This window comes from Myodes glareolus, chromosome 1 (assembly GCF_982192425.1).
Source record: "Myodes glareolus chromosome 1, mMyoGla1.1, whole genome shotgun sequence".
Taxonomy (NCBI): Eukaryota; Metazoa; Chordata; class Mammalia; order Rodentia; family Cricetidae; genus Myodes; species Myodes glareolus.
The window spans coordinates 140,274,382-140,293,319 of NC_142026.1; the positions used below are offsets into that span (position 1 = coordinate 140,274,382).

Genomic DNA, 18,938 nt, shown 5'->3' on the forward strand with positions numbered 1-18,938 from the left:
CTGAATGAGCCCTTGCCCTCTAAGTGGCATTTGTCAGAGTATTTTGTCATGGTGAGGAAACCGAGCCGCTGAAGAAAGATGAGACACAACTGAGAAGAACTAGATGTGACCCATAGCAAACACGCTTTGCTCCAACATCTGACTCCCTACAAAGGCATCCTCTCCGTGTGCTTCTTCTGATAACCATAAAAATCGCATGCCTTTCTTTGGCATGATCTTGAGTTTAAAATAAACACTGTTGCAAAAGCCACATAAAAGTAAGATATTTCTAGAAGAAAATTGTCTTGATTTTCAAAGCTGTGTATGATTTACTTCAAAGATGAAATCAGCATGATGCTTGATTCCACTGATTCCACAGCTTCTTATTACTCAAGAGCTTATTACTCAAGAGCAACAGCAGGTTGCCTGTGCCGGGCTGACTTCGGCCTCTCCAGGACCTGAGAGCCAAGCCAGGATAGGCTTCCTTCAGTCAGCAGAGAGTCAGGGGCTATGTCACACTCAGGGAAAGACTGGAAAGAGGGGACTTGGAGAAAAAGTGATTCAAACTGATTTTCTCTGCGCTCTAAGGCAGATTTGGGGACACTCCAGTCAGAATTCCAGTCAGACCCAATTACTCAGCCTGAGAGAAAGTTCTTGGAATTCCAAGAAAGCTCTATAAGTGTAGGGGAATGTGTTAGCAGGGCCTCTGCCTGTTAGATTTGAACGTTGTTAACCCTGAAAACAAACAAGCTCATCAATTCATAAAGGAATTCTAGTTTAATTGATTAAAAATAGACTTTGAGAACACATTCTACTTCATGGAACAAATCATTGCCTGGTTCTAGAATGGCAAAGATAAATCAGTTAAGATCCTTAATTAAACAATGTTTAAGAAACTCCTAGATTCAGAAACTTGGGACTGAATCTATACAAACAAGCTGTCTCGTAGACAAAGCATGATTTGGAGACCTGTGCAAAGGGCTTGCAGACATCACCAGCCAGAGGGCGTTGGCCACGTCCCTGTCCTCTAGAAGGCAGCAGTTCTCATAGGTGGACCGGCTTTGCCAATTCCTTTCTTCAGAGGATACTTGGGAAGGCAGTAAGTCCCAGGGGTCTCACACTGCTGATAATGAAATCTGGAATTTGCTTTCTCTGGGAGCTCACAGGAAATCACCGCGCAGCAGAATAACTGTGTGAATGTGATGTTAGCATGTGCCTGCTGCTCAGGACACAGTCAGCAGCAGCTTTCCCTCCCCCTTCAAGGATACAGACCGGCACCCATCTGAGGCACCCAGCTGCGCCCTGTGTGCGTCCTGAGCTAACAGACAGCCCCAGGGCCCAGATCTCTCACCTGGGAAATGAGTTAACATCAAAAGGGTTATTGGTGCAGTTCACACTCTGATCCCACCCCTTTCCCTGCCTCCAGCCTGGGAATCAGAGAGCCCACTGCAGACTCTCGCTGTGAAAGCCACCCTATGCTCAGAGGGCTGAGAGGAGACTTCCTGTTGTGCTGCGTGAACTCTGATTCTCTCTGCAGAGCCCGCACTGTGCTGCTGTCTCTCTGTCCCGGCACTATTAACTCTTCTAATAAACTCCCTAGTCCCCTATAACCTCTCTGTCCCTCTAGAGCACCCCTCCACACCATCCAAAACCCAACAATAACTGGCCATTTTCTCAGTCGTTGATGTTTACAGGGATCTAATTAGCTTCAGGTAACAGCTGACAGGATTCTGATGTTCAAGAACGAGGACTTGGTATTAGTGGGGCTGGTTTCTCAAGGGAGTGGCCAGATGTGCTAACCAGGCAGGACTGGTGATGGAGAGACACACCCACCCCTGGAAGGGCACACTCACCTAGAACACCAGTACAACTCTACACGTGGGGCACTTGGCCTTGGCTCTGTATCTGTAACGGCTTCTGTCATCCTCCTGTGTTTAGCCAGCTGCTCCTCAGACGACTTCCCTGAGCAGGTACCACCTGGGCTGGCTGGCTGCTCATGGCCACAGCTGGACTTGAAAAAGAGAAAAGGGGAGGTTTCCTCAGTGGCATGTGGCATCCCCCTCCCCATCAGTCCTGAGAAAAACAACTAATACCCCAGGGAGCTCCCTCCAGTGGGGCTTCAGCTGCCAGGAACACGGAACCTCATCTGCCAGGCACAGCCTGCTGTGATTGGACAGTGTCTACCCCACTCTCAGGAAGTCTTCAAACCATGCTTTCTGCCCAATGTTCTCTATACTCGCCCAATATATTTGAGTCAGATATGATTCAGATATGGAGGATGTTTGCTCAAAAGAGAGACCCCTAACAGCCCTCTAACACCCCTATATCCAGAGAGTCCAGAAAGTAATATTGAGTTGGAAGTGTCACCGCAGCCCCTGGCCCGGGAATTGCCAAGCACTTGGACTCCAATTCCCAGTCTGCCAAGCGCTTGGACTCCAACTCCCAGCCTGCCAAGCGCTGACTCCTCCCCGGGGAGAGTCAGTAACACTCCCATAGGGTATTTAGGCTCCCGCAAGAAAAAGGAACACTTGGTTTTGGGTTTTGTGTATGCTCTCCTTCTTTCCCCTGCCGTACTCCCGATCACCCAAGAGCATGGCATTCATTAAATGTGGGCATTTTTGATTTTTTCCAATCTGGTTTGACTGGAGTTTTTTGCACCAGCAGAGAGGCTCGGTTAGGAAATATTCCTAACTTAGGACTGTGCTTGGAACTGAGACTGCCATTTCCAAAGAACCTCCAAGAATTAGTATTGCCTACTCACTATGTAAGGGGGAAAGGGGAGTGGAGCGGCACAAACTTTAATGCCAGCGCTTGACAGGCAGAGGCAGGCAGATCTCTGTGAGTTTGAGGCCAGCCTGGTCTACAATGTGAGTCGCTGTCTCCAAAGTGAAGAAGTAAATAAATACTAACCCATAGTTGCATGTTTTATTGTTTTAGTACTGTGTTGAAACACGTTTCCAGAGCACAGATGTAGTGTGAGACCTGCCTCACCCCTGCTACTGTGATTCCCTCTCCCCCGTGGACTACAGTCTCAAACTGTGAACCAGAAATGCATCCTTCTTTCCTAACGTTGCTTCTGTCAAGCATTTTGTCAGAACATGGAGGAGCATATATAACAGACACAGCCATTGGAACAAATGCAGCTTCCTAGCTAACACTCTTTAGTTATGCAGTCAGGGAGCTGATAATACCGGCATGCTGTGATACATTGGTAAGTCTTTCTGGGGGACGTGGTTTTACTACCATTGCCAGGGTACCGCAAAGAACGTAGCAGCCTCATTGAAGCCAAGAATCCTGAACAAGGAAGGTCTCACCTGAGGTCATTAGCTCCCAAGGCCTATTTTCTGAATCATAGTGAGCAATTTCTTTGACAAAAGGAATTATTTATTCTAAGGGGGTAAAATACCCTGACGTTGCCAGTATTTATTTTCTTCGTGGTGGCACAGGCTGTTCTCAGCTGGTCGAGGTATGTTTCAGGGCAAAGGATCCTGTGTGATTCCTCTCTACCACAGAACACAGCTTTATCGTAGCTGAACCGCAAAGGACGCCTCTCCGCCTTACCTCGGCTGCGGGCTGCACGCCTCGACGCCTTACCTTGGCTGCGGGATGCAGGGACTTCCGTACAGCACAGGATAGCTGGGGCTGCTGCGTGCTCCCTGTGCTGTGAGTTGCCTTGTTTCAGGGCTTGTCCCAGTGATCTACCTAACTGTGACTGGCCTCAGGGCTGAGTGATGTGCACCACTTCAAACCTGAAAGAAAGGAGCTCAGATCAGCGGCCGCCTGCAGACCACAGATGCTGTGGAAAGCTTCGCCTTCTGTCTGGCCTGTGCGGCTCTGGGAGGGGGCATGGTCCTGGGAGCTGTTTTTCAGGCAGCCTCAAACAATCCTTTTACCTTTCCCTGATGTTTTTGTAACTAATAGATCAAAGGCTTCATTTCTGCCGGAGCCCTCCCTGGGCTGAGCAGGACCATGCTGTGAGCACATTCCCTGTGAGGAAGAGGGAGCTGGGAGAGGCAGTTCTCGGGCGAGTGGCAAAGGACCTCTCGCTGAGTTCCTCTTGAAGCATAATTGACCATATTTGCTTCTGGCCTCTCAGTTTTAGTTCACCATTAGTTTGCTGCTGTGTTTTTGCTTTCTGGGGACCTGAGTGCCTCCCCCACTTTAAGACAACAGTCTGAGGCCCTTTGAGTAGTTCTCCATATTCCTCTCCATCTTGGCTTTCATATGTCAGAAGAGAAAGCACCAGTTTCCACCAACCCAGCTTGGCTTCCCTGCAGGTTAATGAAGTCACTGCTGTGCCCTTTGGAGAATGCAGCGGTGTCTCCCTCGTCTCCCTATGGGAATGCTACAGAGGCGGGCGTTTCACCCACCTGTGCTTTGCCATCAAAAGCACAGTTGGAACTAACAATAAGCAAAACCCAGATGTCTTTCTAAGCACTTGAAATAGAGCATGCCCCAAGCCCTGTAAAAATGAAAAATAGGTTGGTTTTTTGTTTGTTTGTTTGTTTGTTTTTGTTTTTAAAGAACCATTTAGGAACCTTGTGCATTTTCTATGACCCAGGCATCCCAAACAGAAATCAATGTATGGTTCACAGAAATAAGTGAGAGGTAAGAATGAATTTCCATTAAGAGTGTGGTGTCCACAACAGTGGCTCAGCCCTCTCCAGTGCTGTAGATGAAAATGTCAGAAGTGGCTTGGTCCATGATGGCACTTAGTATGTACTGCCAGAGAGATTAAAGCCAAACTTGTCTCCTTATTTGTGTGCATATAGGGAAAAGTCAGTTTGGGTTCAAGTTAGAAGATGCTTCTCGAAGCCTCCACTTCCCTATAGAGACAAGCAAGTCTCTCACCAGGAGCCTGCTAGGCCTGGCTAGTCTTTGAACTGCTGAGGAAGAGTGGTCAATGTCACAGACTCACGTGACACCCCAGCAGCTCAACCCCTTCGTTTACCACTGAGAGTTCAATTTGGCGACTCAAGGATCCTTGAAGTTTGAAGGTCAGTTTCCAATGGTGGCTAGAGCACTCCCTCCCTCCCTCCATCCTTCCCTCTCTCCCTCCCTCCCTTTTCTCTCTCTCTCTCTCTCTCTCTCTCTTTCTCTCCCTCTCTTTCCCTCCCCCCTCTCTCCCTCCCCCATTCTCTTCTCTTTTTCCTTTTCTCTACTGACCATACCAAAGTGATGGTCACCTAGAATGGCTGTAGGGCCACCTAGGAGACACACTTCTGGGCATGTCTCTGAGTTGTTTCTAGAGAGACTTAACTGCTGAGGGAAGACCCCTCCCCCAATGAATGCAGTATCATTCTATGGTCTAGGGTCCCACAATGAAGGGAGGGGAGAGAAAAGGGAAGAGCAACAGTTGTCCACCCCTCTGCTTTGGTGCTATGGTCACAATCTGCCATCTTACTTTGTGTCCTGCCCCCCCCTCGCCTTCTCGTCGTGAGAGGATTGTATCTCCTCAAAACATAAGCCAAGACAAACCCTTCCTTCTGTTGCTTCTCCCAGGCATTTGTCACAGTAGTGAGAAAATAACCCCATACTCAGAGGTGATGTGCCCCTGAGCCACACCCCAGTCCACATCCTTTACTTCCGTCTGACCCTTCTTTTTCCTGTTATTAGGATGCTTGTGGTCCTGCTGAGCCCAACCCCCCAACTCAAGATAACCTCTCACCCCAGAGGCTTAACTTCACCCATCTGTGGAGATCTTTCTTCATTCCTGGGCATCAGGGAGAGGGTGTGCTCACGGATAGTCCACCACCTGCAGGCTGTCTTCCACTGGGCTCTCTTCCCACCTTTGTTCTCATGCAAGGACTAACACAGCTGGGGGAAGCAGAAGGGAAGACATTTCCTATCTCCTTGGCTGATGTGGCTTGGTCCACATGTTTGGCAACTGAGATGCAGTGGTGGACAGAGAACACACTGAGTACACAGAGACTTCTGTCCACTGTCATTTCATTTACTCTCCCATGTAATTCTTCTTTGTTTTGCTTTGTTTTTGGAGACAGATTTTCTTTGTGTAGCTCTGGCTGACTTGGAACTCACTCTGTAGAGCAGTCTGGCCCCTTAACTCACCCATTCCCACAGCCATTCAGACCCAAATAAACCCATGGAGGCTTATATTAATTATAAACTGTTTGGTCTATTAGCTCAGGCTTATTATTAACTAGCTCTTAAAACTTAAATTACCCATGATTCTTGTCTATGCTTAGCCACCTGGCTTGGTACCTTTTCTCAGGAAGGAATTCTCATCTCGCTTTCTCTGCATCTGGTGGCAAATCTTTACAGTGTACAAGGGCATTATCCCACAACACTTCCCTTTTTTCTTTTTAAAGCAAGAACCCTGAATCTAATCTCCTTTATTTAGCTTTTTTTCCCCTGACCATTATCCATAACAACTTGTAATCAATATCCTAAATAAAAATAAACATCCATAATCATTTTGGGGTGAGAATGTGGGGATAGTTTTCTAGGTTACTTCCTGCTGCTTGTGGGCACTGGTATTCTTTGAGGGACTCTGAGAAATTTTACGATTATGGTCAAGTCCCCACTGGAGTATTCTGGGAGGCTGGATCATCTCAACCAGCAATCTTGAAGCTGTCTAAACCTAGAACTCAGAGGAAACTGCAACAGAGGTGCTCTGAAATGTTGGATCATCTGGGCTATCCACACTTATTGGAGGTTTTTCACGGGGGTCTTCCTTGATGAAACTTTATTTTTCTTAACCCAGAATAAATCTCCAGCCTCTCATTTTCTGTGGAAACAAAAGCAAAACCTCTTCTCCAAAGTAATATATTTTTGACTTAAATTTTAAAGCCAAGGCATTTTCAAAATACATAGGTTGGGTTAATCCAGTAACATTTATTATCAAATGTCTTTTAGCAGCTGTTGCTCCTTCCTTAGCAGTCAAACAATTCAAAGACAACACAATAACATACAATATTCAGGCTCACTGTACATTTTCTATCTTTATGCAGTTTTTTCTCCATTTCTTTTATTTTTATTTATTAATTTTTGGTTTTTTGAGACAAGGTTTCTCTTTGTATCTTTGACTGTCCTGGAACTCACTCTGTAGACCAGGACAATCTCAAACTCACAGAGATATGTCTGCCTCTGCCTCCCAAGTGCTGGTATTAAGGCATGTGCCACCACACCTGACAACTCTATTTCTTTTTATTTTAAGGACTTTATATTTTTTTCTTTTCACTCCCAAGCCTACACATATTTTTAAACACACTGTAAACCATTTAGATATTTTTTCCTCTGAATCTGTCTTTACTGGGTATCTCTATCTTTTTCTGACCACGTGAGCCTTTAATCTGCTGAGTGATATGGCTAGGATTAAAGCTGTAGCTTTGGCGTCTGGCTCCATCCCATTTCTTAGATTTTTGAGAGTCTAGCTTCATATCAGAGGTACTGCCAGGAGCCACATTTATTGCCACAACTCATATGCTTTTTATGTCTTTCAACCTTATACACTTTATATTTCTTATGTACATTTGTTTTCTGAATTTGGTAACACGGAAAACTGTGACTATAACTATCTGGTCTTTAACTCCATCAGAGACCTGAGAAGGATATAATATTACCTGAGTAAACAGGAAGTACAAAGCAAACTACTTTGAAAACTATAGAAATCACAGAAATAGTTGTCTTCCTAGACAGTCACCCAAGGATCATCTGCAATATTGGGGCATCTATCTTCAGTCTACAGGCCTAGAATATATATTTTTGTGAAGCAGGGAATTTTCGAAGGGCTGTTATACCTTGTCTTGGTCAAGACAGTTGCCTTCTTTTATGTCCTGTTTGTCCAATTTGGACTACATTCTGTCAGCAGTCAAGGCAAGGGCAGTTTCTTTGCTTAGTGACTGACTTTGCCACAATAAAAGCAAATTCCACATGGAGGTTCTTCAATGCCCATCATCTAATTTTGAAATCCATTGGTGTTGCTAGAAGCAGATGTGTCTCACTGTCATGAAAAGCCTTAAGTTAGTAAAACATCTTAAATGTCATATTCTATAGGTCTCTGGAGTGTTTGAAGATTACCTATCTAAAATATAATCTGTTTGACTTTGAAAACATACCTCACATGACTTTAAGTTTGATTGTTATAGATAACTAACTACTAACCTGTATTTCTTTATTATCCTAAATAGTTTTTAAGGACTAGAAATTTACATTACTTTGTTAAATTAGGTGCATAGGTACAAAACCTTAAACAAGAGTGGAAACACATATATAGAATAACAACAATAACCTTAAGCTTGTATCAATATAGAAAAATCCATACCAATGTAAAATATTTGAGACTGGTAGTTGTTCAAAAATAGACTCAACAATATATTCTTTTATTCTATCATTTCTATACTATATTCTCCATTTTTCCCTTCAGAAAGAGATCCCTGAATCAAATTTCCTATGTTCAACTTTTTCCTGACCATGACCAATAATAGCTGTAACCAAGCCCATAAACAATGACAAACATTCATAACCCACCAAACAACAAAAACCCATCCACCCCACCTATTGGTAATGTGGACATCATGTTCTTTAGACTGCTTCCTACTGTCTGGGGGCAACAGCATCTTTATGCAACCTTGAGGAAATCGAGATGATTGTCAAGTCCTGGGAGAGGGAGCTGCAGCCTTTTCCTTTGGTCTCTGTAGCAGGAAAGTGTAGAAGCCTTGACTGGTAAGTCTGTGGGACTGGACCATCTCAGCTAGCAACTCTGAAGTCGTTCTGCACGCAGAACTCTTGAGGAAACTGCAACAGGGGCGTCTGAGAGGCTGGATCACCTAGACTGCTTGTCCTCATTGGTGTTTGGTTTTTTTCTCTTTCTGAAAACACACAAACGTTTAAAGGTAACATAACATAACAGCATTAAAACAAGTATGGAATGTGTGGTGTTCATAAAGATGATTTTTTTGTTCTATGTTTGAGCAGGTAAAGGGCATCGGTCAACATTATAAGTCCTTTTTGATTGAACAGCCAAGCCTCTAATCATGTCACATGGAAGGATGGCGTCATAAGGACTCTGTAGCCAATAAGATTCATCATGTCTCATCCAGCCTCAGAGATGTCCCATAGTAGAGGGATCACCATATACAACACCTGTCCTGAAGTCTTCCTTGGTTTCTTTTTTCATGTCTAGCTGGTGGCCGTTCAGCTTTTTATTAAAACAATTATAGTAACACATCTTCACACAATGTACAAACATGACACACCATGGCTACCCTTTCCCTGTTGAGCACAGGTTGACAATACAGAACTCAGGGAATGATAAGAACTCTCACAGGAGATGGGAATTGACTTAATTAGCAATCAAGACCTGAGTTCCATCCCCAGAACTTCCTAAAACATAGATAGGTAGATAGATAGATAGGTAGATAGATAGATAGATAGATAGATAGATAGATAGATAGATAGATAGATAGATAGACAGACAGATAGGTGGATAGATAGATATAAATAGATAAAAGAATTTTAAGAATCTGGGTATGGGTAGTAGGTACTTACAATACCAGCATGGGGGTGCCAGAGACTTCAGAACTTTGAACCAAGTCCATTTCCTTAGTCCACAAATCTCTTCACAGGGCAATAAATGTCATCTGAAAATAAAATGAAAGAGCCTCTCTCTGCCTAGAAACCTTCAACCTCCAGTCTCAAGGGCTGCTCTTGAGTCTCACTGAGCTCTGTGGCCCAAGAGCAGGGCTGTCCCTCAGGGTCTGGGCAAGATTCCCAGGTTTTTTCTACATGAATGCTAAGGCATAGCCACCGAAAAGTAGGCACTGCCAGCATGTCAGGATCCACCCCCATGCCCATCCTGACCCTCATTTCCCAAGGTTTCCTCTCTTATTCTGGATCTGCCTCTCAACAGGAGGCACCAGTGTAATGGTCTACCTGAGGATTTGGCATGGTGGAGGCTGCTGCATGGTGGAGGCTGTTGCATAGCTCTTCAGTGAGCTGCGTTCTCCCTGGGTGTACAAAGGCACCCCGGAGCACCTTTCAGCAAACCTCTGAGAAGCACACGAGGCTCATAGGTGAGTGGTTATGTGTCCTTGAAAGGCAGGGCAGAAAGAGGGATTCGGAGGACGTGGAAAGGGCCACTTACTAGGAATCTGGCTAAACCTCTCACCAGCAAATATGCAAGATTCACATTCCAATTAACCTGCCTAAGACCCGTTTTCCTTCCCAGCTGTAAACATGTGAAATTCAACAATATCACTGTAAATTCCTTTCTCATGGAAAGAACATGCATACACTCAGACTTTGGCGAAACACTAGTGGCTCCTGGTTTCACTTCGTCAGACTGCAATCCCACCCACATCACCTCCCACAGCTACCCCATAATTTAATTACACTTATCAAAGGAGAGAAAGGGGCATATCGTCAATCTTTTCAGATATCGGTATGGGAAGTCCTTCTTTCTATGTGTTACTTTTATTGGTTAATAAAGAAACTGGTTTTGCCAATGACTTAACAGAGTAAGGCCAGGCAGAAGGAGATAAAGAGAGAGTAGGCAGAGTCAGAGAGAAGCCACGGAGCCACCAGAGGAGAAGACACGAGACAGAGTCAGAGAGAAGCCACGGAGCCACCAGAGTAGAAGACACGAGACAACAGCTGGAAACTTGCCGGTAAGAGATATGAGTGAGCTAGAAATATGCACTCTCCTCGGAAATCATGAGAAAGGTATCTTCCTGACAGCCTCACTGGTGGTAATAAATTGCTTTATTATATTTCATGAGAACACTTTTCTATAAGTTAAGTTGTAGCATCCTCTTGGTCCCATCTGTCAGAACTCAAAGAAAAGGTTCCGTGGCAAGTACAAACACGAGGACGGTAAAGCAGGAGGCACTGCAGACCTTCAAACCAGAGACCTGAGGACATCAAGGCATCCTACTGGCTTTGATTTCTAAAGGCCTAATGCCAGTCTCCATAGCCCGCCTGAGCCAGAACCTTTGCGTCCTGCCTGGTTCTGGTGTCAGGGCAGGTCCTGCTATGACATCACCATGAGCCATTGTGAGGGTTCCAGCCAGCAGATGTGATGCTGTGGCCTGGCCTGGATTTCTCTGGGTGAATTGAGAGGAGCTGTGGAGTGGTGCCCTGTGCGACTTTATTGTTTCTAGCGAGGTTGTGTGTGGTTTTTTTTGTTGGTTTTTATGTGTGCTATGTATGTGTGTATGTGTCGGTGTGTGTAGGTGTGTGTTTACAGGTTTTCTTGTGTGTGTGGCTTGTGTGTGTGTGTGCTTGTATTTGTGTGTGTGTGTGTAGACGTGTGTGTGTGTGCATGTGTGTGTGTGTATAGGTTTGCTTGTGTATGTGTGTGGTATATGTGTGTGTTTTGTGTTTAAGACCACTTGTGTGCAAGTACCTGTTTGTGTGTGTGCACCTGTGTTTCTGTGTGTGAATAGGTGTTCCTGGGTGTGAGTGTGAGTGCACCTGTGTGTGTGTGTGTGTGTGTGTGAATGCATCCGTGTGTACGTGTCCTATAGGTGCACGTGTGGTTAGGTGTGGGAACACCTGTGTGTGGGAAAGTGCCGACGCCAGTAGCCAGCTTGGGCGTTGTTTCTAAGGTAAGTCATCTACCTTGTTTTCTGAGACAGTCTCTGTCACTGGACTGAAACTGGCCACGTGGTTAATCGGCTGGCCAGTGACTCCCAGAGATTCATTGTGCCAACTCTGATATCAAAATCATTCTGCTGAAGATTATCACAGGAGGTTTCTAGAGATGGGAATCAGGCCTGTTTTGCATGGGCAGTAATTTAACTACAGAACTATCTCCCCAGCCTGTAGCTATTTGTGGTGCTTTGGGTTTGGGTTTAGGTTATTTTCCTGAGAGACAGGGTTTCTCTGTGTAGCTGATCCATGAGTGCAGGGGTCCTGTCATGTCAAGAAGATAATATTTTGCTCTGCTCCTTCTCAACCTCTGGTTCCTACAGTCTCTGGCCCCTTTGCATGGTGGTCCCTGTGCCTTCACAGGAAGGGTAAGAGGTAGACATCTCATTTGGGTCTGAGCACTCCCTTGACACTTGCTCTCAATTCTTTGGTAAGTTGTGAGTTTCTGAGTTAACTATTGCACAAAGTAATTTCCCTGATGATGTCCGTGAGTTGCACTAATAAATCTAAGGATTCGATGGAAGGGTCCACATATAAATGAGAACGTGAGAACATTCCACATCTCTCTTTCTGGGTCTGGCTCACCTCACTTGGTGTAATGTTCTCCAGTTCCATCCATTTACTTACAAATTTCATAACTTCAGTTCTCTTTGCAGCTGAATAAGATTCCATTATGTACAGATATCACATTTTCTTTGGTGCTTTGTCATTTGATGGACACAGCATCTAGGCTGTTTACATAACCCAGCTATCGCGAATAGAGCAGCCCTGAACACGGACGAGCAAGCGTCTGCGGTAGGAAATAGAGCCCCGGAGTGTACGCTCAGGAGTGGGCGAGCTGGATGGCATGGTCGAGCTCGTTCTAGCTCTCTGAGGAACAGCCACACTGATTTCTACAGTGGCTACACCAGTTTGCACTCCCATCCACAGTGCATGAGGGTTTCCATCCCCCACATCCACATCAGCATTTGCTGCCTTTTGTTAATCTTAGCCATTCTGAGTAGATTAAGACAAAATAAATCACTACTACATATATATATTTCTTAAGTCATTTTTGTGTCTTCTGAGAAATCCCTATTCAGTTTCCTATCCCAACATTGGATTGTTTGTTTTTCTTAGTGTTTATTATTATGATGATTATTTAGTTATTTGTATATTCTAGAGGTTTTGAGGGGTTTGTAATATTTTGTTTTGATTTCCAGGTTTTTAGTTTTTATGCAGTTTTGATTGTTTGGAGTCTGTTTGTTTTTTAAAAAAAATTATATTGTTTGGATTTTCTAATATTTTTTCTTATTTATTTATTTATTAAAAATTTCCACCTCCTCCCCTCCTCCCATTTCCCTAACACTCCCCCCATTCTCCCTCCTCCTCCCTCTCCAGTCCTAAGAGAAGTCAGGGTGCCCTGCCCTGTGGGAAGTCCAAGGCCCTCCCACCTCCATCCTGGTCTAGGAAGGTGTACATTCAAACAGACTAGGCTCCCAAAAAGCCAGTGCATGCAGTAGAATCAAAATCCGGTGTCATTATCATTGGCTTCTCAGTCCGCCCTCATTGTCAGCCACATTCAGAGGGTCCGGTTTGATCACATGTTCGTTAAATCCCAGCCCAGCTGGCCTTGGTGAGCTCCCATTAGATCAGTACCACCATCTCCGTGGGTGGACGCACCCCTCGCGGTCCTGACTTCCTTGCTCATGTTCTCCCTCCTTCTGCTCTTCATTTGGGCCTTGGGAGCTCAGTCCAGTGCTCCAATGTGGGTCTCTGTCTCTATCTCTATCCATCACCGAATGAAGGCTCTATGGTTATATGCAAGATATTCATCAGTGTGGCTATGGGATAAGACCAGTTCAGGCACCCTCTGATTTTCTATTTTTTTTTTCATTTCTTTGATCCTTTATATAGTTCTTTGTATATTTTTCTTCTTCAGCAATTAGTGGTATTTGTTCTTGGTGCTGCTGAGTCATGTTCCTCCCTCCTTAGTGACGTGCAGCTGGGTTTGAGTTTCCTTGGCTTTGTGTATGTGTGGTTTTGGTTTTCTTGGTTTTTGTGGCTGTCAGTTACTTGCTGGGATTTTTTTCTATCTTTTCTATCTTTTTTATTATTATCATTTTCATCTAAAATGTCTTCTTTCTTTCTTTTATTTATTCTTTTTCTTTCTTTTAGGTAGCATTTACACTTTGTTGCCTAATATGAGTTCGGATGGTGATGAGGAGTCTTCAGGGCTCAAGCCTGAGTCCAGCTCCTCTTACAGAGAGAGCTTCCACTGTCAATATATAGTCTTGAAGACCATTGGCTGGGGAGGCTTTGCCAAAGTAAAGCTGGCCTACCACCGCCTCACAGGGACCCCGGTGGCTGTCAAAGTGCTTCGAAAAAGGAAAATGTGGTGCTACCCAGTCATGTCTGAGGTAAATATCATGATGATGATCAACCACCCCAACATCATCTCACTCCTCCAAGTGATTGAGTCTGAAAAGAGAATATACCTAGTCATGGAGCTGGCTGAGGGACAACAGCTTTACCAATACATCCGACAGGCTGGCCACCTGCAGGAGGACGAGGCCCGGGGAATATTCAGGCAAATAGTAAGTGCTGTGAGCTACTGCCATGAGCTTGGGATAGTTCATCGGGACCTGAAACCAGACAATATCATGTTGGACAGGAAGGGAAAAGTCAAAATCATCGACTTTGGCCTCGGCACACAAGTCAAACCTGGGCAAAGGCTAAGTCTTCATTGTGGCACATACTCCTTCGGGGCCCCTGAAATCTTACTTGGCAGACTTTATGATGGCCCCAAGGTTGACATATGGACCTTGGGAGTCGTCTTATATTTCATGGTAGTTGGGAAGGTCCCATTTGATGCTGTCAACGTACGAGAACTGCGAAGGCAGGTTGTGTCAGGGAAGTATACTGTCCCCTCGAACTTGTCAGAAGAACTCCAGGACCTGCTTAGCCGCTTAATGACAGTCAACCCCAGGTTTAGGCCCACAGTGACCGAGGTGATGACACACCCCTGGCTCAGGGAAGACTTGGAGGCTTCACCAAATCCCTGTGAGGAAATAGTCCCCAGCTTGCCTGACCCGGCAATTGTACAAGCCATGGAATATATGGGGTTCCAAGCCCAGGATATCAAAGATTCGTTACGCCAAAGGAAGTACAATCAGACCATGGCATCCTATTGCTTACTGCAAAAGCAGGCTCTCCAGGGGCATGGCTGCACAACCCGGGCTCAGCCTGTGAATCCAGGGCTGACTCCATTCCCTTCATTTGAAGATCCCGCTGCTTTCCCTATAGAACTGAGGAGGAGGGGAAGTGAGCCAGCCCTTGGCACATTACTCAGACAGCCAGCCACTTATGGTCATGTGCCTGCCTATGGCCAGCAGGCAGGTCAAAGAGGAAGCAGACATCCTGCTGGGTCTGCTCTCCCTCTCTGCAGGCCACTCCAGAGGCCATCCACACCGGATCAAGCCCACCAGCGTGCCAAGAGTGCTCCCTGCATTTACTCAACGAGCAACAGCAGTGAGAACACGGAAGACTTAGGCTCCCACGGCTCCTCAGCAGAGGGCAAGCCCACCCACAGACGGGGCCAGCCCAGGGGCTTGAAGGGATGGACAAGGAGGATAGGAAGCGCCCTGATGAGACTGTGTTGCTGCTTTCCCTCAAGGAAGAAACCTCGCCTAGGGCAGAACAGAGTCTCCCCTCAGAAATGAGGCACAAGGAGGGAGTTTGGAGAACAAGCAGCAAGTATGGCCCAGGTATCTTTGTGCTTTGTCCTCCCTGGTCTCATCTTCCATTACTAACTTTCACGTCCCCACCACCCTTCAGCAGACTTACTATCTTCTCTAAGCACCTTATTTTCCCTCCCAAGCCTCTCCCTGCTTCTGCATTTCTCCTCTTCACACTCAATACGAGTGATGTGAACCCCACTCTAAGAGGTTCTCTTGCTGACCCCATCTCTTCACCTGGACTCCACCTCCTCCCACAGCCAACAGCTCCCACAAGGTGAGGACTGAAGGGTGATGGGTTCAGGGCCTTCCAGGGCCTCCCAGCCCCAGCCCATGTGGCAATCGATCACAAGAGCTGCAGAACAGTCTTAAGTTTTCAAAAGCAACATCACCTCCCATTGGCCTCAACACTGATAACCAGCCATGTCCGCTAAGCATCCTCGCATAGAGCTGGCTGGTTGTTAAAGACCACTGGTCCTCCTGCATGCATGCACAGTCTTTCACATGCTAATTATGCCTATGTTCCTAAGACCCAGTGATGCACAGACTTTTAGAGAAAACAATTCTAAAAGATGTCTATCAGAGATTTCAACTAGAGAGTAGAAAGAGACATGATATTATAAGGCAAATCTAAGCCCAAGGCAGTAGTCTAAGGAGTGATTTAACCTATTTCATTATTTCTTTTGCCCAGAACAAATTATCTTTTCTCTTTCCCAGTGTTATTGGAAATACTCTATTGTCCTGAGGAGGCACAGAAGGTGATGTCAGACACATGGTGGTCGAGAAGAGACACAGCAGCAGCAGCTGACCCCGTGGTGTCTCTATGGGAACTGTTACTTCTAGAGCTAGACACCATGCGTCAATTGATTAGGAACATGTTTGGTTTAACTAACACCAGTATTCATGGAAGACACAGAGATATTCCTAGGACGGATGTCTTCCTTGGAAGCTGGAAACAGGCAGCTGGGACAAGCAGCACGCTACCTTCCTGATGAGGAGCACCCTCTCCATGATGCTGATGACAGCAATGTAATGAGGAGCATCATCTCCATGCTGATGACTGCAGTGTGATGAGGAACACCCTCTCCACATGATGACTGCAATGTGATAAGGAGCACCCTCTCCACATGATGACTGCAATGTGATGAGGAGCACCCTCTCCATGCTGATGACTGCAGTGTGATGAGGAGCACCCTCTCCATGCTGATGACTGCAATGTGATGAGGAGCACCCTTTCCATGCTGATGACTGCAGTGTGATGAGGAGCCCGCTCTCCACATGATGACTGCAATGTGATAAGGAGCACCCTCTCCACATGATGACTGCAATGTGATAAGGAGCACCCTCTCCACGCTGATGACTGCAATGGGATGAGGAGCACCCTCTCCATGCTGATGACTGCAGTGTGATGAGGAGCCCGCTCTCCACATGATGACTGCAATGTGATGAGGAGCACCCTCTCCACATGATGACTGCAATGTGATGAGGAGCACCCTCTCCATGCTGATGACTGCAGTGTGATGAGAAGCACCCTCTCCATGCTGATGACTGCAGTGTGATGAGGAGCCCGCTCTCCACATGATGACTGCAATGTGATAAGGAGCACCCTCTCCACATGATGACTGCAATGTGATAAGGAGCACCCTCTCCACGCTGATGACTGCAATGGGATGAGGAGCACCCTCTCCATGCTGATGACTGCAGTGTGATGAGGAGCCCGCTCTCCACATGATGACTGCAATGTGATGAGGAGCACCCTCTCCACATGATGACTGCAATGTGATGAGGAGCACCCTCTCCACGCTGATGACTGCAATGGGATGAGGAGCACCCTCTCCATGCTGATGACTGCAGTGTGATGAGGAACCCGCTCTCCACATGATGACTGCAATGTGATGAGGAGCACCCTCTCCACATGATGACTGCAATGTGATGAGGAGCACCCTCTCCACGCTGATGACTGCAGTGTGATGAGAAGCACCCTCTCCATGCTGATGACTGCAGTGTGATGAGGAGCCCGCTCTCCACATGATGACTGCAATGTGATAAGGAGCACCCTCTCCACATGATGACTGCAATGTGATAAGGAGCACCCTCTCCACGCTGATGACTGCAATGGGATGAGGAGCACCCTCTCCACGTTGGTGATGACAAGCAGCAGGCATGGCCCAGGTATCTTTCTGTATTTGAATGTATCTATTTTACTCATGTCTATTTCAATGAACAGCTCATAATAATGTGTGTTTATAGGGTCCAATGCTTTGGGAAGCTAGATCCAGGTACCGTATGGTTAAGTGGAACCTATCAACGTATCTAGCGTCCCAGAAGACAATTTTCACTGTATCCTGAGCATGGGAAATCTAACATGTTGAATTAGAAGGATACAGTAAAAAGGAGAGGGGAAAGGAGGAGGTGCTGAGGGAGGAGAAAGGTGATATGGGGTGGGAGCGAGGAGATGGGGGTGAAGGGGGAGGCTTGGAGAGCAGTGCAGAGCAGGGTGACCACAGCTGGGAAGACGCCCTGTGTAGCTGAGGTCACAAGACTTTCTTTCATGTGTGTTCTTGGATCTTAAGGATTTTCCGGAGGATGCAGAATGCCACAATTCTGCAGTCATGGTGCTGGAGAGGACCCAGGTATGGACCGAGACCTGCAGGATGGAACCGTGCAGACAGCCCACAATGCACTGTGTCCGTTGCCCTGCTCAGAGGTCCAGCCAGGAGGACGGGAGCAGATGATGGAATCCTGGGTGGCAGGAATTCTGCAAAGACACTGCCCCTCGAAGGCATTCCTAGTAAGGGGGCAGGAGTTGAAAACCTGCCAAGGCCGATGAAGACAGAGTCCTTCTGTCTACCCAGGCCATGTCGGACCCCTCTTCTCTGGGCACATGTCTGCCTTACTCTTAGCAGACATAAGGCTTCTTAATGTGTTTGCCATGAGTCTTAGAATAAAAGTGATGTTTGTGAAAGACCATGGAGGTTTTCGTGCATCTTCCTTTCACAGGAGAATTGGACCTGTGGTGCTCAAAGCCCCAGGAAAAGTGACTTTATCCCCAACACCACCAAGTCATTAAGTGCTTTTGAAGGGAACACGTTCTAAGGTCCTTGAAGGGGCTAAAATGCAGAACGTGAGTGTGGATTTGGGGTCCTCCTGGACCGGGCAGCATTTTCAGAAGGAGCAGTGAGAACACTAGGTGTCATCAGTTTGTCCCGTTTCCACAAAGCAAGCACGGTAACCTGTGAATTCCTGTGGACGTGGCATGGGTTGGATCCCAGAGCTGCTGAGAGGTCCCTGGTCCATTCTGCTGTGTTCCTTAACTGTATCATATAAGATATTGACTCTCTCTGTCGTGACACTTTTAGACCCATAGGACAGGGTCACCCCTCCTTCTAGCCCAGGCACGAGTCCTTCAGTGAACACATCAGCTCTGGGGCAGGAGGATGTGTCCCGGGAAAGAGAGCTGTAGATGTCCCATGTGGGAGGGCAGGCCTACTGACACAGGCCAGCACCAAGATGGGCTCTGTCCCAAGGACCTCACCGAGCAAACACCAAACCCAAACCCTATCATACTCGACAGATTGCCAGTGCCTCATGGGCCCCATCTCACAGGTGCCGAAGCCCGGCTTGTGTGTACCT

General features: G+C 46.4%; 1 protein-coding gene across 1 annotated transcript; it reads left to right on the top strand.

The window, feature by feature from the left end:
• The first annotated feature begins 11,012 nt into the window (after positions 1-11,012).
• On the top strand, positions 11,013-18,273 carry LOC146895774 (sperm motility kinase 2B-like). The gene is made up of 4 exons (XM_085683202.2): positions 11,013-11,546; positions 13,747-15,335; positions 16,023-17,477; positions 17,879-18,273. The coding sequence occupies exon 2, from the start codon at positions 13,773-13,775 to the stop codon at positions 15,288-15,290; it is 1,518 nt and encodes a 505-aa protein (XP_085539328.2). The 5' UTR covers positions 11,013-11,546; positions 13,747-13,772; the 3' UTR covers positions 15,291-15,335; positions 16,023-17,477; positions 17,879-18,273.
• The last annotated feature ends 665 nt before the right edge of the window (positions 18,274-18,938 follow it).

Coding starts and splice junctions, on each gene's coding strand:
- LOC146895774 (XM_085683202.2), top strand. CDS start 13,773: ATGAGTTCGGATGGTGATGAGGAGTCTTCAGGGCTCAAGCCTGAGTCC.